The sequence below is a fragment of the Mustela nivalis genome (genome assembly GCF_964662115.1).
Source record: "Mustela nivalis genome assembly, chromosome: 9".
Classification (NCBI taxonomy): Eukaryota; Metazoa; Chordata; class Mammalia; order Carnivora; family Mustelidae; genus Mustela; species Mustela nivalis.
In genome coordinates this window covers 113,182,749-113,206,314 of record NC_139028.1, presented here as the reverse complement: position 1 = coordinate 113,206,314, position 23,566 = coordinate 113,182,749, and the positions used below count along the sequence as shown (strand labels likewise).

Sequence of the window (23,566 nt, the reverse complement as noted above, 5' to 3'; positions counted from 1 at the left end):
GGTAGCTACACACAAAGTTGACATAACTGTCTTCAAGGAGCCACGATGCTGGATCAACCTGTAATGAATCCATCACAAACGGTGAGGGCAGAATCACCCAGAGGCAGGCAGGGAAGGTAGGGAATGCTGCTGCCTGGAGGCGGGGACTGTCATGGTGGATCTTAAGGCATGACAGCAGCCTGCTGCCTTTCAAATTACTGATCCACTGGGGGCTGTGGGTTGAGAACAACTCAGAAAGGAAACTCACATCAAAGATCGCTGAATGAGAGGTGAGATCTATGGGAGGAACTGAGGCTTTGGTGCATCAGGGCTCATGCCTTGGGACAGCTTTCTGGAGGATTCTCCAAGCTCTGTTCCAAAGTGTAAGCTGCTGAAAGACTTGACCTTGGCGAAATGACATGTTGCAGTGGTTCCTGCCCAAACTGTGATATTCTTACTTTTTTCCCAGATTGTCCCTTTTTCCTAGAGCTTTAGGGGTGGAGCCCTGATCTCATCGATTCTCTGGTAATTCCAGCGGAAGGGATCAGACAGGGAAGTTTGCTCAAGACTACTCAGTGAACCAGGATTTGAATCCTTCATGAATCCAATCTGAATGACAGTGAAGGCCAAGGTCAGAGGTGCAGGCACCTGTCCAACATCTGGACTGGGAATGGATCTGAATGGAATGAATTCACCTCCCTGTGAGATGTTTGGAGAACCAAGCCACATCCTGTTTCTGCAAGGTGGTATTGCCAGGAACGCGCGGGAGGGGTTGAGGTCTCCATCCAGTGCCTGAGTCCAGCTTCATCACATATTCAACTAACTACTTACTAAGCATGTGCCACGTGCAAATCCCACATTTGCTAGTCGAGAAGGTAAGTCATACAAACTAGGAGAAAAGAGTTTAATTGCATATATGGGCAAGACAGAGTAAATGCCAAAGGAGTGGAGCAGAGTGAGTTCGCAAGGACAAGCTGGGTGGGGCCATCCCAGGGACAACCAGGGGCACAAGTGTCAGCCACCCTAACCTTGCAAAGACACAATGTTTGGCACCTGGACAGGGTCTCTCTTGACTTTCTACACATTTGTGATGCCAGTTGGCTGCTGGTGGTCAGTTTCTTTCTAGGAACCAGAGCGCTGGTTTGTGGCTGGCTCTTTGGGACGGTCCTTGGCCTCCCTCACCCCCATCAGTGTCAGAAACAGCCGTGGGGGTGTCTGGACATCCAAAGAGGTATTGTGAGCCAGCACTAGGCTTCTGGCAGCTTAGATGGTTTCTTTGAGGGGAGAAGCTCCGAGCTGCTGGAGAGAAATTTCTTCCCTCTTCTCTTCTTCATCCTTCTTGGAAAGACCTCCTTTGACTCTGTTGAAATAAAAAGGCAAATGGAAAAATAAGACAAAAAGGCAGAAAGGAGGTGGCAAGAAGCAGGTGGTGTGTGCACAGCCTTCAAGACCTGGGTCTCTACTGTCTGCAAACCCCCAAGGATGGTAGAAGCCACAGAGGCCCTTCCCCTAGTCCTCATGGGGGCCCCTCAGGGAAAGACTGCAAGGTTAAAAAGTTTTCCAACGAAGATTTGAGGCCAGACACACACCCAAGGTCTCTCAACTGGTTAATGGGGCACCAGGCTCACTGAACTTGCTGGGGCTGGGCCTGGCTCCCTTGCGGGCCAAGGACACCCCCAGAGACCATGGGGGGATGGGGCACTGCCAAGGCCCTTCTCCCTCTTCCCCAGGTAGAGAATCAGTCAGGCAGGAGCAGAGAGGAAAGTCAGGGGCTGGGCCTCCCAAACGGTATGAGGGTTGCCCCATGGGGCTTTCCATCCTTTGAACAGGTGCAGTTTTGCCTTTTTCGATTGTATTCCTCGATCTTTGAAATAATTTGTGTTTTGGTCCCTTTTATTTCATCCTGGAATTGTGCAGCCCGAGAATGGTTTGTTCTACATAGTTTTGTTAGTCTTCATTGATTTCTTGTTTTCGTCATTTACATTTATTCATTTATCTAATCTCTATCCAGTGCAGGGCTCAAACTCAGGACCCCAAGACTGAATCTCTTGTTCTTCTGACTGAGCCAGCCAGGTACCCATGTAGATAATTTTTTTAAAAGTAAAGTAGCCAGGGGGTGCCTGAGTGGCTCAGTTGGTTAAGCGGCTGCCTTTGGATCGGGTCATGATCCCAGGGTCCTGGCATCGAGTCCCACATCGGGCTCCCTGCTCAGCAGAGAGCCTGCTTCTCTCTCTTCCTCTGCCTGCCTCTCTGCCTACTTGTGATCTCTCTGTCAGATAAGTAAATAAAATCTTTAAAAAAAAAAAAAGAAAAAGCAAAGTAACCAGGAAAAAAATTCTCACTCATACCTTGAGGCACCAATTGTCACCATTTTAAGATATTTCTTTCTTGCGAGTCTCTATTTGTTTTTTGAAGTTTATTTTTATTTTATTTATTTATTTACTTGCTTACGTAATCTCCACACCTGATGTGGGGCTCAAACCCATGACCTCAAGATCAAGAGTTGTATGTTCCACACACTAAGCCAGCCAGACATCCCTTGAGTCTCTTCTTTATTTTTTTTTAAAGATTTTATTTATTTGACAGACACATATCACAAGTAGGCAGAGAGGCAGGCAGAGAGAGAGGGAGAAGCAGGTTCCCCACGGAGCAAAGAGCCCGATGTGGGGCTTGATCCCAGGACCCTGGAATCATGACCTGAGCTGAAGGTAGATGTTTTAACCCACTGAGCCACCCAGGCGCCCCGAGTCTCTTATTTCTTGACATAATTAGGAAATATCATAATTGATTTTAATATACTGTTTAAAAATATAGTATAAACATTCCCCAGGCCCTTAAAAAGTCTTCATCGGGGCGCCTGGTGGCTCAGTGGGTAAAGCCTCTGCCTTCGGCTCAGGTCATGATCTCGGGGTCGTGGGATCAAGCCCTGCATCAGGTTCTGAGATCAAGCCCCACATCCGGCTCTCTGCTCAGCAGGGAGCCTACTTCCCCTCTCTCTCTGCCTGCATCTCTGCTTACTTGTGATCTCTGTGAAGTAGATAAATAAAATCTTTAAAAAAGTCTTAATCAACATAACTTTTTACTATTGCACGGTATATTATAATTGATTGAAATTGGTGGAGAGCTGGAGAGTTTACATTTTTTCCGGGTGTATTAAATATGGTGATGAATATCCTTGTCAATATCCTTTGTCCACATTTCAGCTTATTTGCTTACTGCAGAGTCCTGCAAATGTTGTTGCTACTTAGAAGTATATGAAAATTTGCCATCTCATGATCAGTAATGCCAAAGAAACTTCCAGAAACTTGCAGGAGTTTCCTCCTTCCTGTCTATACATCTTCCTTGACTACTACTATGTTTTAAACAATTTCCTTATTGGATATTTAAAAATGACCTCTTTCCCATTTTATTTTACATTTATTTGATTATGACTGACGTGAATAGCTTTCCTCTGTTTATTTTCTATCAGCATTTCCTCTTTTATGAATGTTCTATTCTTACAGAAGAGGATTTTTTGAGCAGGGTTAGTCCACTCTTCCTTTGCTGTGTTGCCCCAACAAACTGGGGCATAAGCCCAGCTGGGTCACAGAGGCTGACCTGGCCCCACACCAGGCATACAGACCATTCTGGAAAAACAGTATCTGCTCTTGTGATTAATGAAGGATGGGAACAATTTACATAGAAATTATTCATTAACAAATGGATTTTTGGCAGCCTGTGAAGTAAAAATGGAGGAGGTTCCCTTACATCTTTACATAACCCAGGAACCAGTAGTAGAAGGTGTGTTACTGCCGATCCCTCTTGGTTTGCCGCCATCTTGGAGATGGGTAACGTGAACCTTGGAAAGAGACATTTTCTTCTCATCTTAATCTTTGACACCCCAGGGGGATGCCTGGGTGGCTCAGTGGGTTAGGCTGCTGCCTTCGGCTCAGGTCACGATCCCAGGGTCCTAGGATCGAGTCCCGCATCAGGCTCCTTGCTCAGGAGAGAGCCTGCTTCTTTCTCCGCTTCTGCCTGCCTCTCTGACTACTTGTGTGCTCTCTCTCTCTTTATGACAAATACATAAATAAATAAAATTAAAAAAAAAAAAAGTGACCTGCTTCCCCCCCCCTCTACCTGCCTCTCTGCCTACTTGTGATCTCTCTCTGTGTGTCAAATAAATAAATAAAGTCTTAAAAAAAAGAAAAGAAAAGAAAATTCCGCTCGACAGAGGCTGTTTCTTGCCTCCTGTTCCCCAACATCACCATTTCCTACAAAACCAAAACTCTTATTTGGTTATGGGGGAATTGTCAAGAAGAACCCTGGACAGGTTATTAAAGAAGAACATGGACCAGAACCCTTGAGAATCATGCAGGAGCATATTAAATTTTTTATCTGATTATAAGCCCCTCAGGGGCTCTAAAAATCCTACCTGCGGGTGCCTGGGTGGCTCAGTTGGTTAAGCGACTGCTTTCTGCTCAGGTCACGATCCCGGAGTCCTGGGATCGAGTCCCGCATTGGGATCCCAGCTCCATGGGCAGTCTGTGTTTCCTTCTGACCTTCTCCCATCTCAAGCTCTCTCTCTCTCTCTCCCTCTCTCTCTCAAATAAATAAATAAATAAAAATCTTAAAAATAAAAAAATCCCAACTGCAAGAGGTCCCATGGCTGTTGGAACAGGTAATCATGAAGAACATTCATTCTTCATGGGGGTGATGTTGTTTCCAGGAGGCAAAAACTGGTTCTTGGTGGGGGGAGAGGGGGACACAAAAAATCCAAGATATTAAATGGTTTGTGGCCTTCCAAAGGGCCACAGTATGTCAACAGATACACAGTGTATCTGTGGTATTACATTGTTATTGGGAGGGTGGGGGTGTGATTAGGGGGAAAGAAATGTATATATAGAAAAAGCCCCGCAGTGGGGAGGGGAGGGGTGATAATGAGAAATGGTTGAGAAACTGTCCCAAAGCAACTGCTCGTCCAGCTCCAACCCAAGAGCAGGTTTTGTTCCCCAAGATGTGAGCCCATTCTATTTGCTAAAAAAGCATCGTGCTATTTCCTCCTTAATAAATCACAGGTTTAGGGGCGCCTGGGTGGCTCAGACAGGGAAGCATCTGACTTCAGCTCAGGTCAAGATCTCAGGACCTTGGGACTGAGCCCCAAGACCCCATCAGGCTCTGTGTTCAGTGGGGAGTCCGGTTTACCCTCTCCCTCTGCCCTTCCTGCCGCTCATGCTCTCTCTCTTTCTCTCTCAAATAAATAAACACAATCTTAACCAAAACATCACTCACAGCTTTAGATTTCTTATGCAAAAGTTTATACAAGATGCAAACAGGCTCTGAATGTGGCTCGTCTACCTTTTGGCCTTGTTATACTTGCTATAATCTCAAGGGGGCATCTAGAGGCATGTGAGGTTGGCGGAGTGGGGAGGTCAGGGGGATTGCCCTTTATCTGTTTATGACAATGACAACCTCATCAAGAATATATGGAAAAACTTTTCTTCCCTTCTCTTCCTGAACAATTCGATCTTAAAGCCATCATGTGGGGCAAAGCAAGGTAGATGTCCACATAGAGGGACCAGGATGGACCTTTGGAGCCCAGGGTGGGTGTAGAGGGGTCCGTGGAGGAGAGGGATGGGTTACATGCTGGAGGATTGATGAGTTAGGCAACTAGGTTAAGGCGGAGGGAAGGCAGGTTTCTCCTTGTCAGAGAAGGGAGTTAAATATGAAAAGGGACCAAACTGGGATAAACCTGGTGGTGGGTGCTGTTGGATTGGAGTTGGAAGTAATGGTGTGACTCATGGTTTTCAATATGATCTACAGATATTAAAAAAAAAAAGATGTACTGCTCTCTGTAACTATATGTATATTCATATATTCCCTACTTCTGTCTGCTGAGAGGGCTTGAGAGCAGGAAAAAAACCATAATAATGAGTCCCTCATACGTGGATCTTGGATTGTTTTTAATTTAAGATTTATTTGAGAGAGAGAGAAGGGTGCGGGAGGAGCAGAGAGAGAGAGAGAGAATCTCAAACAGACGCTCTGCTGAGCCCAGTGGCGGGGGCCCATCTTACAACCCTGAGACCGTGACCTGAGCCAAAATCAAGAGGCAGACCCTTAACCAACTGAACCACCCAGGCGCCCCAAGGACCTTGGCTTCTAAATACCAATCTTTCTTAAAATGAACCAAGTAGTCAGGGAAAGGGTTGCTACCAAGACAGCTATGGGGAAATGAGCTAGACTAGCCAGAAAACAAGGACATACTGAAAGAATCGTGAAAGAACACAGAAGTCAGAAAGTTGTACCAGCTGGTGGGATACAATGAGCAGGACTCGGGCTCATGCCTGTGCTAACCGTGCCAGAGATGTCTAAGCTGCAATGGGTAACATTGGAAAACCCAACCCGGGGGGAAATCTACAGAACAACTGGTCTGGCATCTTCAAAACGGTCAAGATCATGGTGAATTCACAGCTAGTCTGTGGCAGCTCGTGTTCAACTTCAAAGACACCTGGAGCCAAGACACTGACCATCAACCACAGCAAGGAGGAAATAGACTAGCCAGTAATTCATCAGGTGCTGTCAAAGTGGGGCTCTCCCTCTGGAGGACGCCTCTCCCAGCCCGTCTAGTATGGTGTGTTGAAAATTATGAACTTATGGTCTGCAGTTGGTTTACCTGGTTCTACCACCTGATTTTAGCTGTGACCAATGAGATACCGAGAAAACCCCTCAACAGGCATATGTGCCTAGGCTTCCCTGAGATTTCGGTATCTCCCTTTCATGCTGAAAGCCTGTGACAGAGACCAGAGGGCAGACAGGACCCCCGGGTGGTGCACCAGGATACCCTGGGCCTTCCTGATGGTTGCCTGCATTTTTTCCCCTCTTAACTGTTTTGCATCCTTCATCTCCTGAAAGCCCTTTATAAGTGTACTTTATGGCCTCACACTTGTCCTTCCTAGTATAAAACCTTGTCGATCTGTTGGAGTCTAGAGGGTCCGAGAACACCGGAGGACTTCGTCCAGCCCAAACGAAATACAACGTCTAAATGCCTCTTCTGATTCTGAACCACATCCTCTTGTTCTATAGGATGTTGGGGGTGGGGCCAGGGATGGGGGTGGGGAAGACAAGCAGAACTTGACCAAGGCCAGAGGATTAAATGGAAATCATTTATCAATATTAGCTTTCTGACTGGGATGGCTCCACTGAGGTTGTGTAACAGAACATCCTTGTTGGAGAGAATTACACATTAGAGTATTTGGCGGAGGGGTCTCGACAATGTTCTCCTCTAGGGTTCAGACGAAGAGGGTATTTTTGAGATTGCCCCAGACCTCGCTCAACACACACAGACACAAACACCCTCAAACATATGTTAATGTAAAGAATCGAGTCCCACATCAGGCTCCTAACTCTACGAGGAATCTGCTTCTCCCTCTGACCTTCTCCCTTCTCTTGCTCTCTCTCTCTCTCTCTCTCAAGTAAATAAATAATATCTTTTTAAAAAAATAAAGATTTTACTTACTTATTTGATAGAGTGAGAACACAGGGGAAGCGGCAGACAGAGGGAGAAGCAGACTCCCAGTTGAGCACGGAGCCTAGAGCCCAAGTTGGTGCTCAATCCCAGGACCCCAGGGTTAATGACCTCACCCAAAGGCAGATGCTTCACCAACTGAGCCACCCAGGTGCCCCTCAACAATTTAAAAAAATAAAATTATTTTTAGGGGCGCCTGGGTGGCTCAGTCAGTTAAGCATTGGATTCTTGATTTCAGCTCAGGTCATGATCTCAGGGTTGTGGAATTGAGCCCCATGTCTGGCTCCATGCTCGGCATGGAGTCTGCTTGAGATTCTCTCTCTCCCTCACTCTCCCCCTGCACTCTCTCTCTCAATAAATTAAATTAAATTAGTTTTAGTAAATGGTCTCCATCATGTAATTGGTTCACATCTGTAACAACATACAGTAGCTTTATAATAAATGTTCCTGGCAGGATCAAAGGGAGCTCTGTTACTCAAAACTCGAATTCATTTGGCATTACTGAGATTTTTCTAGAGCTAGGATTTCAAACACAGTCCACCTCGCAGGTCCCTAGAGCAACGGCTCCAGCTGCCAGATCAAGCTGGACCCCGAGAAAGCTACAGCCTCGGGCCCTGTTCCCTTACCCCATCCCATTCCCCACAACCAAGGGTCTTCGGTGACCTCACTGTTGCTGGGAAACGCACCAAGTCCACCGCATTTTCAGAAAGATCCTCACGGACATCACCTTACTCAGTGACCACCCCGAGGAGATCCATGAGAGAAATTTTTTCCAATGTTAATTGTTGAGGAAAGTTCCACTTTCCCCAGAGAACTGGTAGCGCTTTTCCTCTCTGACAATACGACAAAAGTCATTAAGGGGCGTTTCCCTTCCTGGTGTTCTGGGCCAATCTGGAAGGCCACCCCGGCAGCCACACAGGCCTGTCTTTGCTTCTGAATGTGGCACCTCTCCTCCCTACAAACCGTCATCCCCATGTCTCTGCCAGGCTTGACCTCAACTCATTCCCTGTTTTGCCTGGTCTCCAATTTATTCTTTGTTCTGTGTCACCATTCACGGTTGGGTCTGTCCTTGATGAAAGCCAAGCCTCTTACACAAAGGTGGGTGGGCGAGGCTGGTCTTCCCGGTGTGGCTCTCACCCACCCACCATGACATTGGTACCGCAGCGGGAGGACCCTCATGGCCCCAAGTCATTTCACAGGAACCTGCAGCCTGTTTGGCCCCACCCCCTCCCCACCATGCCCAGAGGCTCCATACCTCCTCTCCATGGCCTCGATGGTCTCCAGCAGGGGCGCGTTGCGGGTCTCAGCCAAGAAGCAGACAGCCAGCCCAGCCAGGATCGAAGTGGCCCCAAAGCCCATGGGGGGCAGGATGGCACTGAACTCCCCGAGCGTGGTGATCAGGGGTGCAACCAGACCCCCAAAGCGGGCACTGACCGAGGCAAAGCCCATCCCCATCTGCCTAAAAAGTGCAGACTGGTCAGTGACTGTGGCCCAGACTGCCTAGAGGGCCGGGCCCCGGGTGTCAGGGAGCAGATGGAAAGGAGGAGGGGTCCTGCTTCACCAAACTCAGCAGGTGCTGAGGCCTGGGGCTCCGGGGTCTCCCAGCTTGGGGCAGGTGCTGCTCTGCTCCCCTCACCCCATGGACCCACCTGATCTCTGTGGGGTACAGCTCTCCAGTGAACAGGTACACGCAGATGAACGAGCTGGCCAGGCAGCCTTTGCCTAGTGCTGCCTGGGCCGTGCGCAGGGTCTGCATATCTGCAGAGAGGTGGACAGAGCCAGGGGTTAGGGGGAGCTCAGAGCCCCAAAGGGGTCAGGGAGGCAGAGGGGTAGCAGTGGGAGCAGGGGTGCTCGGGAGGGGATGGGATATGGGGAAGAGGCTGAGGCTGAGGCTCAGAGCCTGAAAAGGGAGGAGGGAGGCCAAGCAGCGGGCGGCACGGATTGGAATCCGCATCACCTCATGTTGCCCCCCCCCCCCGAGGCCCCGAAATGCCCCACCCTGCTCTTCTCTCACTTCTGCCTCCTTTTTCCCTTTCTGAGGCAAGACAAACTTTGGAGTGAGGCCTGGGTTCAAACCCCAGCTCTGAGCCAGCTGGGTGATCTTGGTCACTTGCATTTAACCTCTCTGGTGTCCTCAACCATAAAATGAGGAAAATACCAGCACCTGCTTCGCCGGGTTGTCATAAGTTTCCATGACGTCAGGAGTGCAAAGGGCTCAGCGCTCACTCAATGTTTGCTCTTACCATTATTAACTTGTCCTGCTGTTGGTTATGAACAGTAAAACCCCCACGGCACACCCAACCTCCAAGCAACGGTCAAGGAAATTATGGTACGTCCTCTGGCTGTGCACTGGGTCCAGGAGGGAAGACGTAAAAGATACCCACACCTGGACCCTACCCCCCTCCATGACATTAAAGCCTCTTGGGGAGAGCCTCAAGTTTGGGTATTTCTTTCAAGGTCCCAGGGAGATTCCAACAAGCAGCCAGAGTTGTAAAACACCAATCTGGATGAATTGTCATACAGTAATACAACACTGGGGTCATGGGACATTTGTATGAACAGGAACAAGCATCTTGGGACACCTGGGTGACACAGGCCATTAAGCATCCAACTCTCAGTCTCAACTCAGGTGTTGACCTCAGAGTCATGAGTTCAAGTCCCACGCTGGACTCCACACTGGGCATGGAGTCTACTTAAAAAATAATAATAATAAATAGGGGATTCTGGGTGGCTCGGGTGAGCGACTGACTTCAGCTCAGGTCATGATCTTGGGGTCCTGGGGTCAACCCTCCTCAGCAGGGAGTCTGTTTCTCCCTCCCTCTCTGTTCCTCCTACCATGTTCTGGCACTCTCTCTAAACTGAATGAAAAAAAGCTTTAAAAATAATAATAACAATAAATAAATAAAATGAAAAAGCACATTTATGTTATATAGTGAATAGGATATATTTTATATATATAAATAAGATGTACACATACATATAATCATATGTATACACACATATAATATTATCTCAATTATGTCAAATACAAAATCTACAAAAAGAAGAAAAGATTGGATAAAATATGTCAAAATACCAATAGTAGTAATGTACCATTCCATAGGAAGGTAATAAGACACTGAGAAATCAGACAAGTTGCCCAAGGCCATGAGCCCTTGGCTTCCCACAAGCTCTAGGACTCTTGACATTCAACCCCGGCTTCTTGTTGGAATCACTGGACTGTTTATTAGATACCTACAGTTGGGTCCCATTCCTTGACACTGGAGCCCCTGGGAACTGGGAATTTCAAAGGTCATCAACCTGATCTCCCTGACAAGATGGTAAATGCCTTGGGGGTAAAGACTCATGTCTCTGCCAATTCTCCACCATGACCCTGATACTGAGCCCTGAGTGCTTAGTAAAAACTCTGCTAATAGATAGTCACTTCCTTTCCAGATCCTGAAGAACATCCCTCAGTCCTGTTCCCTTGTTGTAGTCAAGGCTCACCAGACCCCAGAGACTCCCGGGCAGTCACGGCAAGAGCAGATGGCTCACCTTCGGGCACAAACATGTTCACGATCACCATGAGCCCAGCCAGGATGAGGAAGGAGGCCACGGTGGCCCGGCGGCCCACATAAATCATGGTGGTGGTGGCCACCAGCATGGCCGGGATGTCTATGACCCCGAACAGGACCTGCACCAGGTATACACTGAGTCCAAACTTCTGCAAGTCCATGGCCAGCCCGTAGTAAGCCATGGAGGTGGAGAACCTGGAAGATGCAGCAGAACGGTCCTCCTTTAGCCCAAGGTCCACAGTTCTGGACCCAGGAGATGGCGCACAGGATGAATGACATAGGACTCCATTTTCAGGGAGTGAAAATCCCCTGAATTTAACATGCCCCTCTCCCCTTCCCCTCACCAAACCCAAGTCTCTGACTTGGGTTTTAGAGCCCAGGCTACCCTCCCTCCATGTCCCTGCTTAAGCACCTGCTCCCCGAGTCCAAATGTGGGCTCCGGAGTGTGAGTGTTTTTCCCTATCTGCACTGCTCCAGCCCCTCCTCCTCCCTTCAGTGGCTGATCTGAACTTCACATCTAAGAGCTGGAAGGAGAAAACGAGAGTCTTCCAACCAGGCGAAGACCCCGTCGGACCCTCACAGCGTCTCCCGATGTTTACTGAGAAGTCTGCACCCGTAGATGGCTGCTTCTGCCGAGGCGGGGTTTACAGTCAATCTGATGGCAAAGGTCTGGAATTCCCACACTGCGGGGAGGGGTGGGGGGGCTCTAGAGAAATTTAAAATGTCCCTGCGGCAGTGTCTCAAAGAGTTATTTGTTCATCCGTGTTCATAGCAGCACTGTTCACAAGAGTGGAAAGGTGGCAGCAAGCCCAAGTGTCCATCAACTGACGGGTAGATAAACCGCACGTGGGGAATGCGGGTGATTACTCAGCCTTCCGAAGCAGGAAGCAGGCGCTGAACTGCACAGCGATCAGCCATCCTGATGCCACACTTCGTTAGGTGTCATTGAGCCCACTTAACAATAAAAGCGTGGGACAGGCCCTCATGCACCCGGTGGGTCGGCCTGGCCACGTTTCCCTGCAACACCTCATGCCGACACAAGCTCTGGGACATCTGGGGGCAAAGGGAGGTGGAAAAATGGAATTTGGCAGGGGGCTCTCTCCAAGCAGGACCCCGGCCTCTGCCCCCTTAGTGCTTACTGAGAAACGCCTCCCTTCCTCCCACCTACCCCCAGCTACTTGAGTCGGGGAGATGGAGAAGAAAAGACCCTTCTAGAAAGCTGATACAGTTATTCTTGTTGACTCTAGGCAGGTCTGGGTTCATGTAACACGCAAAGATATTTACAGAGACGGTTGCGTTATTAGAAGCAAGTAGCAGATCTGTGTGGTACTGACCCATTTTTGTAAGAATACATGTGGCGTCTTCTGTGTTCAAAGGTCTGGAAGGATATGGACTCGTGCTTGGCAGGGCTTGCTGCTGGGGGGGTGGGGTGAGCAGAGTGGGAGGAGGAGCTTTCGGTTTTCTTCAGTACAGTGATAGCAGGTACGAGTCTTGAGTTTACCAAGATACTGTTCTATACGTGAATGTTTCTAATCTCCACAACCGCCCTATGTGGTAGGTATTATTATGATATCAGTGTTACAGGTGGGGAAACTGAGGCACAGAGAGGTTAAGGAACTCGCCCAAGATGACACAGACAGAGCTGTGGCGGATAAGTGGCAGAGCTGAGATTCGAATCCAAGCAGTCGGGTTCCAGAGTCCTGCCTTTTGTTTTGTCTTGTTTTTAATTTTTATTTTGTTTTTAATTTTTTTAAGATTTTATTTATTTATGTGACAGAGAGAGACAGAGCACAAGTAGGCAGAGTGGCAGGCAGAGGGAGGGGGAGAAGCAGACTCTCCGCTGAGCAGGGAGCCGGATGCGGTGCTCGATCCCAGGACCCTGAGGCGAAGGCAGAGACTTAACCCACTGAGCCACCCAGGCGCCCCTGTTTTGTCTTTGTTTTTTAAATTGAACTACACTTGAGTCTAGTCTCACAACCAATACATGACCCTGTCTACGTTTCTGGGTTGTTTGAAAAATCAAATTTTTTCCCAGTGAGTATGCAGTGGTTTTGTAATTTAGGAATAAAAAAACAACCAACCAGTAGAGAAAAAGAAATCCACGTTACAGGAGGCATTTACACCAGGAGCTTGTGAAAGCCTGCCAGTTCCTCAAAATTCTTTTTCCTCCTCCCAAATCTCCCCACGTGCCTGCAGAAACCCCATCCGGCTGACCCAGTCCCTAGCTGCCCGAATTACTTCCTTCAAACAGAAATGGGCCTTAGCTTATTCTCTCCAGAAGGATCCAAGAGGGGACTTTCAACCCTGGAATTTTTCATTCATGATGATTCTTCCCGGTGGGAAGAGGAGAGCGAAGCAGGGGGTGGGCCCCAACTTGGGTTCTGAGGAGCCCTCTGGCTGCCCAGGGCAGAAGCCCTCCAAAGGTCCAGAGTGGTGGACAATCCCACCAGTGCATAGGGGACACAGCTCCAAACTTAAATCAGAGACTAGACTCTACCTGAGCACTTAACTCGGCCAGGTGTGGGGGGGTTACATGTCTAAACATTCAGTTCTCAAAAGGACCTTAGTGGTAGGCATCTAAGCTGGAAACTGTGGCACCAGGAGGCTGGCTGCCTCGCTCAAGGTCACCCAGGTCATCTGGTCATCTACCACAGCCTGGCTGGTAACCACTGAGTAAGAATGCTGGGTGTCCTCCTGAGAACAGATGACTTGTAACCTGTGTTCCCTACTTCACAAATATCAACCCTTACTGTTTACATACCTAGGGCATCCTGGTCCTTAAAATACCCTCTACCCCCTTTCTAAATCCATTCCTCATCTTAGGATTTGCCAGCTCCAGTCTGTGCTAATGGGAACAAGTTGTCCTTGTGGTTTGATCCGTTTTACACTTCCTGTTTATCTAGGTGGCCGCTCTGAATTCCTTCCTGGTCCCCTGGCAAACTCCACAACCGTTTTTGTAAAACCCACTTAGACGCCATCTCCTGCATGATGTGCTCGGCAGCTCCAGTCAGGAGAACTGCTGTAAGGACACTTGTCATACCTCATAGACATTATTGTCTCCTTGTCTGTCCCTTCCTGACCCACAAGTGTTTCTCCAGAGTTGGACACTTCCTAGAATCTCCTGGAGAGCCCCAAAGGGCCTATCAGGAGGGGACAAGGTGCATTTTGGAAAAGCTGCATGGGTAATTCCAATGGGCGCCCCCACCCCCACCAAGGTGAGACCCACTGTCCAGATGTGGGGTCCCCAGATCAGCACAAATGTCTCATCTATGACCACATCTTAGCGCTGAGCAGAGGGCCAGAGAACCGTAGAGAAAGGGTAGGGAACAAGATCGAATTCACGAGGCTCACCTGCTCATTGCATTAAGAGTATTTGAGAACAGAGTTTGGAAGTGGCGATAAGAGGAGGCTTGGCCCTGCCTCAGGTCAAAGACGTGGGCTTGAGCACATCACCTACCAGACCACCATGAGACAGCACGTGACCTTCCGGATGGCCGGGGTTCGGAAGAGGTCCAAGACCGAGTTAGAGGTGCGCACGCTTGCGATCTCACTCTGGAGGTAGGAGTTCACCACCTGGACACGGGAAGTTTGATCAGCAAAAGGAAAGGATCTGGGACCCTGTTTTCCTGCGAGGAGTCCCTTCATCTGGGGAGAGGAAGGTCAAGGCTGCGGTCCCCGACAAGATGGCTGGTTCTAGTCTCTGCATCCTGGGACTGATGGCTCTCAACAGATTTGTTTCCAGAGCTTCGGGATGAAGCAGAGGCTCCAGTGTGAGTCCCAGGGCTCCTGAGCTGCCTGCTGATTAGGCTGAAATCGCCACCTGTGGTTCTGGAGGGACCCTCACACCTCACTCCCAGTAGAGACTCTGAGATAGGCCTGGGTCGTGGTTAAAGGCAGGGGTTCTGAGCGGTTCTGCCACTTTCCACTGTGTGTTCTTAGGCAAATGACCCGGCCCATTCAAACTTGGCCTCCTCAACCACAAAAGTAACACATTAAATGAGATTATGGGCCTAAAGCCCTCAGCAGAGTGCCTAGCATGGGGCTCGAGGAAACCCTACTTACTCATAATAAATGGTGACGATCTTACAATGGTAATTCTCTGATGCTGGTATTTATCGTAAGGGTACCTTTATTATTGATTCTTTGATAATTTCCTCTTACGGCTTCTACTTCAATATTTTCACTTTATTATTTTATCTAAATTTCGGCAATTCCATGGGAATGGGGTTATTTCCCCGTGGCAGAGATGGATGGACCGATGAACAAAGCAGTTAAATGATTTCTCGCAGACCGCCCAGCCCTTCGATGGTGATGCCTTCTTGCCGCCCCAGAAGTCCTCCCTCTCTCCTCACTCCCAGCCTCTCCACCTGGATGGTGGGGCGCGTCCCGGCAAGCTACTGAGTCCTGGCACATCCTGAGGCCACCAGCCAGATTAGAAACGGTCCCTCCCCTTTCTTCCAGCCCCGCCGCCTACCTCTTTGGTCAGCCTCTCCCCTTCCTGCGTTCTCCCGTTCATGACGGCCACCTTCCGCAGGTTCTCCACGGCTAACTGCGACCGGCCGTGCAGCAGGAGCCAGCGCGATGACTCTGGCAGCCACCTGGGACCAAGAGAAGGATGAAGGACCGCAGGGGTGAGTAGAGCGCCTTCCATTCTCCAAACGCAAATGCACCTTCTTTTCCTTTCCAGCCGCCTCCAGACTCAGGAAGACTGGGGACACACCAGCTTGCCTTTCCCAAAGCACAGCGGACAGGGACCCACTGAAAGGCACCTAAAAAACGGTGACAGATTCAGTTTTGAATCTGGTTCTGACCCTGCCGTGTGGCTTGAATAAGTCATGGCCCTCTCTGGGCTGCGTCTCAGTTTCCCTCCTGTTGGGAGTTGCAAAGGAACTGACGAGCAAAGCAAAACCACTCGAACGTTCTGGAGCCCTACATCAACGGAAGGGATTTTATCAGAGCTTCCTGACAGCCGTGGGCAATGCCCGAGAGCCCATGGTCCCCACAAGCATCCACCCCCTTTCAAGTCCCCACCATGCCCGGCAAGGCTCAGTCACACAGGGGCACCCTCCCACCCCTCCTCCATGTCGGGACGTACCAAGAATAGAGGAAGAAGATGAGGAACGGAACAGAGACAGCAAACTGCAGCCAGCGCCAGGGGCGGATCAGGTATGCCACTCCGGCCAGGATGAGCTGACCCAGGGTAAAGGAGTACCCCAGCAAGACCCCGGCCACGGTCCGGCCCCGGGTGGGCATCCACTCCACGACTGCAGAGGGAATCAGGGCAGGATCAGTGGCACCACAGCCCCCAAGGTTGTCTAATGCACCTGTGCCCTCCTAGCGACTCTGTGGCCACTTGAAATTTTTCTAGAGATCTACTGAGACACAGGTGCACCCAAGAACTAAATATAACCAGTAAGGGACACCTGGGTGGCTCAGTCAGTTAAGCATCTGCCTTCAGCTCAGGTGGTGATCCCAGGGTCCTGGGATCGAGCCCCGCATCTGCTCCTTGCTCAGCGGGGAGCCTGCTTCTGCCTCTGCCTGCTGTTCCCTTTTCTTGTGTTCTCTCTCTCTGACAAATAAATTTTTTAAAAATCTTTAAAAAAAATTTAAAAATACATATAACCAATTAAACCACAAGAATGTTAGAAGAAAATCATGGTAATTTTTTTTCAATCTTAGAGTCAGGAAAATCTTTTCTAAGAATGCCAGAAAACCCAGAAAAAAAACAAAAGCAACGAATGGGAAAATCAACAAATTTGACTTTATAAAAATAAGAGTGTCTGCATATAAAAACCAACGCCTTGACTGGCTTTAACAAAAACAAACAAGCACCATAAATCAAGTCATAATGTCAACAAAAACATGCAAACAAAAACTTTGCAACTCAAATTATAGATAAAAGGTACATTTCCTTAATATTGGAAGGGCTCTTATATATCTATAGGTAAACCACCAAAAGGAAAAAAAAAAAAAAGGAGAGAGAGAGAGAAGAAAAGAAAAAAACAAAAAAAAAGAAAAAGCCCACAAAAACCAGGCAAAAGATATAAATGGTTGGTAGGAAAGGAAATATTATGGCTCTTAATTATATGATTTTTTTGTAAATAGCAGAACTTGGAAACAACCTAGCTGTCCATGCATGGGGCACTGGTTAAGAAATCACGCACGCTCTTACAAGGCAACCGTAGCCCATTAATGAGGACACTTCCCCTTCCCAGAAGCAGGCAGCTCCTGCGTCCTGTCCATCACCAAATCCTGTTGCTTCTACCAACAGAATCCAGTTGAGCCCTTCCTGCTAGCACGCTCCTGGGGGAAGAGCTAGCCACTCCCCCCACCTCCCCACCCCACCCCACCCCACCCCTGCAGCCAAGTCACTCTGCCACTGGCTGGCTGGCGGGGAGGCATGAGGCTTGGAACTGGCCGCCCTGGTGGCAAACAGTCAGATCAGGTCAGGCCTCTCCTCGGCTTGGGGTCCTCCAGGTTCTCCTGCCTTTCAGAGTCAAAGCCAAAGTCTGTAAGTGGTCACAGGCCCTAAGGACCTACAACCCCAACTCCCTGACCTCACCTGTCACCACTCCACCCCCTGCTTCCCACCCTCCCGCCACAAAAACCCCCTCCTCGGGAGGCCTGGGTGGCTCAGTCAGCTAAGCGCCTGCCTTCAGCTCAGGTCATGATTGGGGGGTCCTGGGATCGAGCCCCGAATCTGGCTCCTTCTCTCAGCGACGAGCCTGCTTCTCCCTCCACTTGCTGGTCCCTTGTTCGTGCTCGCTCTCTCTCTGACAAATAAATAAATAAATTCTTTAAAAAAAAAAAAAAAAAAAGAGGGCGCCTGGGTGGCTCAGTGGGTTAAGCCGCTGCCTTCGGCTCAGGTCATGATCTCAGGGTCCTGGGATCAAATCCCGCATCGGGCTCTCTGCTCAGCAGGGAGCCTGCTTCCTCCTCTCTCTCTCTGCCTGCCTCTCAGTGTACTTGTAATTTCTCTCTGTCAAATAAATAAATAAAATCTTTAAAGAAAAAGAAAAATAGAAAAAAATAGAAAAAAAGAACCCCCTCATCTTGACCCCACTAGAAACACACACCCCTCAGGGCCTTTGCCTGGAATGTTCCTCTCCCAGATAGTGGCGGGGCACACCCCCTCCCTCCTGCAAGCTCTGCCCAGTGACCCCTCTCAGCGAGGACTTCCCCTGGCCGCTCCACCGTCCCCCCAGCTCCCTGCTCGCTCATTCCCTTTCTGGACTTTAGTTTCCTCTGCAGCATGGGTGCCCTTCACACACACTGTATAAGCCGCTTGTTTGTGCGGCTTTCTTCCTGCACAAAACAGAGGCTCCGTGGGACCAGAAATCTGCTATGTACCTTGTTCCATCTCTGGCGCTCAGAACCGCATCTGGTATGTAGTGGTAGTACAGGGTGTGTGTGTGTGTGTGTGTGTGTGTGTGTGTGCATGCGCAGGGATATGTGTATATGGGTGCGTGCACAGGTAGGAGAGTTTATGGGTTCGTAGGAGGTGTGTCTCACAGACCCAATTCTAGCACGACACGGGCCGGGCATGTCCGATCCCGCCTTCTGATCCCACCAGCTGTGGCTGGGCGCCCGCCCTGGAGGCTGAGGCCAGTGGGCTGGGATTTGTGGGGATCATGCGTGAGATCAACAACCTTCAGGGTCCTGATTCAGAGAGGGGGATGTCAGGTGTGCGAGCCTGGTGCGGCCTGGTTCTCCAGCCCTAAGATTTTCCCCCATCCCTGAAATGAAGGACCCATCCCGTCTTCGGCAGCAATGTCTGGATCCCTCAGACCCTCCCTGAGCCTGGTAGTGTCCCAGGTGTCCCAGGTAGCCCTTAGCACAAGCCGGTGGCCGGCCTGTGTGCACCATGGGCTTTCTACTGCCTGACGGCGCTCCATGCCGGAGCGACCAGCAGCAGCCGGAAACCAGCCTGGAGTGAGGACTGACCCTGTCACTTTGGGCGTGGGGGACATTCCCATCTGGCTCCCAAGGGGCCAGGTCTCCACCATGGGGCTAAGGAGCCTGGGTGAGCCCTGCCCTTTTTGGAGCCACAGCATCTTAGGACAGCCTGGAGCCTTGGGGACCACTGCCTCTCAGCTCCCTTTGTGACCCCACACTGAACCTGGCATACAGTAGGTGCTTACTAAGTGGTTCCTAGGGACTATAGCACACAGGAAACAACCCAAGTCTCTCAGCATATGGAGGGACGCGTTGCTACCAGGGTCTGCGGCTCACGGCCGGTGGGGAGAGCCCAGATCGCCTGAGAACCCCGGGGCGGGGTGGGGGTGGCAAGTGTTTCTGAGTGGAAGTCACTGGACGTGCATCCCAACACCACAGAAAAGACGTCCACAGATCTGGCGTGATCCTCACTTCCACAAGCCGGCCACCCCGCCAGGGCCCTCCTTAGCTGGACTCACCCAGGGAGAGGGAGTTGAGGATGATTCCAGAGAAGGTCATGCCCATCAGGAACCGGAAGACGCAGTAGGCACCGAAGGAGCCGAAGTAGGCGGTGGCGGCCCCGGAAACTGCCAGCTGCAGGTACGACCAGACCAGGGGGCCCTTGCGGCCCAGCCTGAGCCGGGCGCCGGGCTGGGGTTAGCTTCCGGGGGCAGCAGCCGCATCTCTCGTGGGGGCTGCGGGGGGAGGGAGAGAGGAAGCGGCTCCCCCAGGCCAGTCCCTCCAACAGAGCCAGGGGCACCTGCTGGGACGCAGGTGCTGGCGGCCGAGGGTCAGGGAGGGAAAACCGGACACGAAGACTTGTCTTTTTTTTTTTTTTAAACATATTTTCTTTCTTTCTTTTTTTTTTTTTTAAGATTTTATTTATTTATTTGACAGATAGCGATCACAAGTAGGGAGAGAGGCAGGCAGAGAGAGAGAGAGGAGGAAGCAGGCTCCCTGCTGAGCAGAGAGCCCGATGCGGGGCTCCATCCAAGGATCCTGACACCATGACCTGAGGCGAAGGGAGAGGCTTAACCCACTGAGCCACCCAGGCACCCCAAGACTTGTCTTTTGTCTTTTGTTCCTTCACCAGAGGAGTGTATCTGCCCCTGCCCCAACCCCGCTCCTGATCTTCGGGGCTTGTGGTCAGAAGGCCCCCTGAGTGAGCTTCTGGCTGGACAGAGGCCTCACACCAGGACTCAGGGGCCAGTGGGAGCAGGACCCCAGCGTCGAGTCCTCATTTGAGCTGGTCATGCTGGGGAGGTCCAGGTGGGACGGGGGCTTGTCACAGCACAAATGGGTCGAAGGTCAGGGTTCAGGGTAGCAGGGTTATTCTGGTCTAGCCTTGGCCCTGCCCCATGTGTGAGTGAGGGTCCGGGGCCAGAGCCCTGGCGCGGCTGGGAGGGCAGCAGGCCGGGAAGGGGGCCGCACGCTGCTTGCCCCCCGACCCATTCACTCGTTCACGCATTCATTCTCTGACGCAAACATGCCTCAATCACCTCGAGGTAAGTAACCGTCCTGCACTGGGGGCTGGTGACAAACGCGACACCGTGGGTAAGAGACAAGCTCGTCCACAGGAAGGGCGGGCTGTGCCATGACCTAGTACAGCCACAGTCATGGCAGAGCTGCCCACGAGGGGCCTAAAGCACAGAGCCCGGGGCGGGGGGCCCTCTGGAACTGGCAGGGAGGGTGGGGAGATGGGGAGGGGGAAGGGGCGGACGAGCTGGAAGGCGGGAGCAAGAAGACAGGAGGTGCGGAGCCGACTCCATCGTGGCCAAGCACTGGGTTGGGTATCTTGGGGTCCCTCTAGAAGGGCTGCCAGCTACCCTCAGGGGCCGTTCTTCTTAGTTCCGGTCATCCATACCATAGAATTTCAGCAGGGACAGTAGGGAGGACCAGAAAGTTCTTTGTAAAGGAACATGCAGAGGCCTGGAGGGGAAGTAAAAGCCAGGTCCAGAAGCTCCCGTGGGGTGCACCAGCATTGGCATGACAAAGGTGAGACAGAGCATATGTACCCGTGGCACGGATGACATAAAATCATAAAATATTGGGGCATCTGGGTGGCTCAGTCATTAAGCTCCTACCTTCGGCTCAGGTTGTGATCCCAGGGTCCCCGCATGGAGCCCCGCATCGGGCTCCCTGCTTGGTGGGAAGCCTGCTTCTCCCTCTCCTGCTCTCCCTACTTGGGGTCCCTCTCTCTGTGTCAATTAAATAAATAAAAACTTTTAAAGAGGGCGCCTAGGTGGCTCAGTGGGTTAAGCCGCTGCCTTCGGCTCAGGTCATGATCACAGGGTCCTGGGATCGAGTCCCACATCAGGCTATCTGCTCAGCAGGGAGCCTGCTTCCTCCTCACTTTCTCTGCCTGCCTCTCTGCTTACTTGTGATCTCTGTCAAATAAATAAAATCTTAAAAAAAAAAAAAACTTTTAAAGAATCATAAAATATATCTGGAAAGAGACACAGAAACCAGGCTGCCCTCTAGATATCAGTGGACGGTGGGACAGCAGCGGGAAAGGGACGCTTCCCTGCAGACTCTCCCACACCTTCTAGAACGGTGAACCATGCGAATACGTCATCTCTCTACCAATCAGCGTCAATAAAGTAAAATGAATGAAGAGGCTCAGGTGGCTGGGACGCTCCCCGTCAAGGCTCACCTGTCCGCGAGGCTGCCGAATACGGCGGCGCCCACCAGCACCCCGGCCATGTAGATGGACTGAGCTAGGTCGCGGAGGGGGCGGGCCTCACACACCAGATCCCACTGCAGGGGAGAGAGGGAGAGGGGCGCTCTAGCCTCGGCCTCAGGCAGCAGCCCCTCCACCCGTCCACCGCGCTGGCTCCCCCGCGGACCTCCGTCACGATGGTGGCCGGGAATGTGCTGAGGTCATAGACCCAGCCGTCCTTGCAGTCCTCCGTGGCTGCCCCGTGGACAGAGGTGTTGGGGCTCAGGAGGGCCCACTGAGGTTCCGTGAAGCGCCGGCACGGTTCAGGGGCCCCGAGCTGGTCCAGGGGTACGGTGGCCCTCAGCCAGGCCCCCGAGTGGTTGGTGGCGGCCATGGTGTGGTTGGCGGAGCCCCGGCAGTGGTGGCTGGGCACAGCGGCCGTAAAATTCTGCAGGAAGTTGTGACACGCCAGCAGGCTGCAGGGCAGGAGCAGCAGGGCCGTGTAGACGAGCTGGAACCGCCCCACACCACCCAGGCTGTCCAGCAGGTCCGTGAAGGCCATGGCCACGGGCTATGGCCCAGCCTGCTGGGGCCTTATATAAAGGATGGGCCACCTGGGAGGTGGAGGTCAGGACCGCATGCCCTGCGTCCGGCAGGTCAGAGGGGTCCGGTTACACCTCATAGGAGGCCCTGGGAGTCCCCAGGCCTGCAGGGCTCCCCCTCCCTCCAGGGCCTTGGTCCTCACTTCTCTCCATCTCTGCTCCCAGTTAGAAAATCGGGGGTCCCAGAGCGCTGCCTTGCAGCCCACCACCAGGATCCCCAGGCCCAGCTGCCCCGCCCCTGCCACCCCACGCCCCGCGGGACCCCAGCAGTCCCTGCCGCCCATCACCACCTTCCCCTCTCTCCTGGGGGCCACCGAGAGGCACCTTCCAGAGCCCAATCCAGACAGCATAGGGGACCCAGTCCCTGGGCCCCAGCCCCCAAGAAGAGGCTGCACAGGATCAACAGGGGTGGGGCAGGATGGGAATGCCGGGGCAGGGGCGCTCAGAGGCAGCCGGGGTCTCCCCGCCTCCGTCGCAGGCACTCAGCCTCAGTGTGGGGTGTGTGGGCGGGTAAGGCCACCAGACCGTCCAGACCATTACCTCAATGCGCTCTCAAACCAAACCCCAACACAGAGAACTATGGGGGGTGGGGGGGCATGAGACTGTCCTGCCAGCCCCCCACCTGGCCCCCCTCACCAGCCCAGACTCCCAGCAAGTGACAGGCACCCCCGCCCCCTGCTACTGACGGGACACCAAGGCCCAGGCCCAGCTCTAGGACTCCTGGGGGCCAAATGCTGCTCGGGACAGGGAGTCCAGGCCCTGAACCAGCCTGTGGCAAGCAGTGCCCAGGACGCCTGCCACTCGGGGCTCTATCTGGGCCTCCCCCAGCCGCCGAGGGCAGCCACCATCCCCACCCCAGGCTCCGTCAGCCTCTGCCCTGCAGACACCGTCCTAGTTTGTGGCGTACCCCCCCCTCCCCCCGCTCCCCACTGTCCTCTCTCTTCTACCCTCACCGCAAGCCACTCTTATCTCTGGTAAGAAAAGCTGCGACCCAGAGGGGCTGAGCAGCTTACATAAACTGCAGGTGTCCCGGTGAAGGAGGCCCTTGTGTTCTGGAAGCTTCCTGGGGGGTCAGGTTTGTGCTCAGTGGGAGTTCGGGTTGCAGCCGGAACCTTCCGGGCGGAGCGTACATGGAGGGCAGGGGTCAGGCCTCTGGGGCTTCGAGGAGGGCACAGGGGACCAACAAGGCTGGTGAGGGGGACCTCCCCAGTATGGCCTTGCCCCTGCAGCTGGGAGCCCCATCCTCCCCAGCTTCCTAGGTACCCGGACTCCAGCAGGGGTGTGAGCCCCCAGGAGCCGCAGCGAGGGGATGGTGGGAGGCCCTGGGCTGTCCCTC

General features: G+C 51.9%; 1 protein-coding gene across 2 annotated transcripts; it reads right to left on the bottom strand.

Annotated features, from left to right (window-relative positions):
* Positions 1-869: 869 nt before the first annotated feature.
* Positions 870-22,470, bottom strand: LOC309873251 (solute carrier family 22 member 20). 2 transcript variants are annotated; one of them, XR_014316251.1, is made up of 10 exons: positions 21,816-22,470; positions 21,623-21,726; positions 19,449-19,603; positions 16,130-16,298; positions 15,509-15,632; positions 14,492-14,607; positions 11,015-11,229; positions 9,130-9,238; positions 8,736-8,935; positions 870-1,339 (listed from the first exon to the last, which is right to left on the bottom strand). XR_014316251.1 is itself a non-coding variant. In XM_082748510.1 (10 exons), the coding sequence occupies exons 1-10, from the start codon at positions 22,188-22,190 to the stop codon at positions 1,243-1,245; spliced, it is 1,668 nt and encodes a 555-aa protein (XP_082604636.1). In that variant the 5' UTR covers positions 22,191-22,462; the 3' UTR covers positions 870-1,242. The 2 variants fall into 2 exon arrangements, 1 of the variants encoding a protein (XP_082604636.1); XM_082748510.1 differs by having other exon boundaries at positions 8,736-8,939; positions 21,816-22,462.
* Between the last annotated feature and the right edge of the window lie 1,096 nt (positions 22,471-23,566).

What these genes read in the sequence shown, in the direction of transcription:
- LOC309873251 (XM_082748510.1), bottom strand. Translation starts at nt 22,190, where the DNA reads ATGGCCTTCACGGACCTGCTGGACAGCCTGGGTGGTGTGGGGCGGTTC. An exon ending in CCTCAACTCCCTCTCCCTGG is followed by an intron (nt 16,299 to 19,448) that starts GTGAGTCCAGCT and finishes TTCCCTCTGCAG; the next exon opens with TCGTGGAGTGGATGCCCACC. An exon ending in GAACATGTTTGTGCCCGAAG is followed by an intron (nt 9,239 to 11,014) that starts GTGAGCCATCTG and finishes ACCTCTCTGCAG; the next exon opens with ATATGCAGACCCTGCGCACG.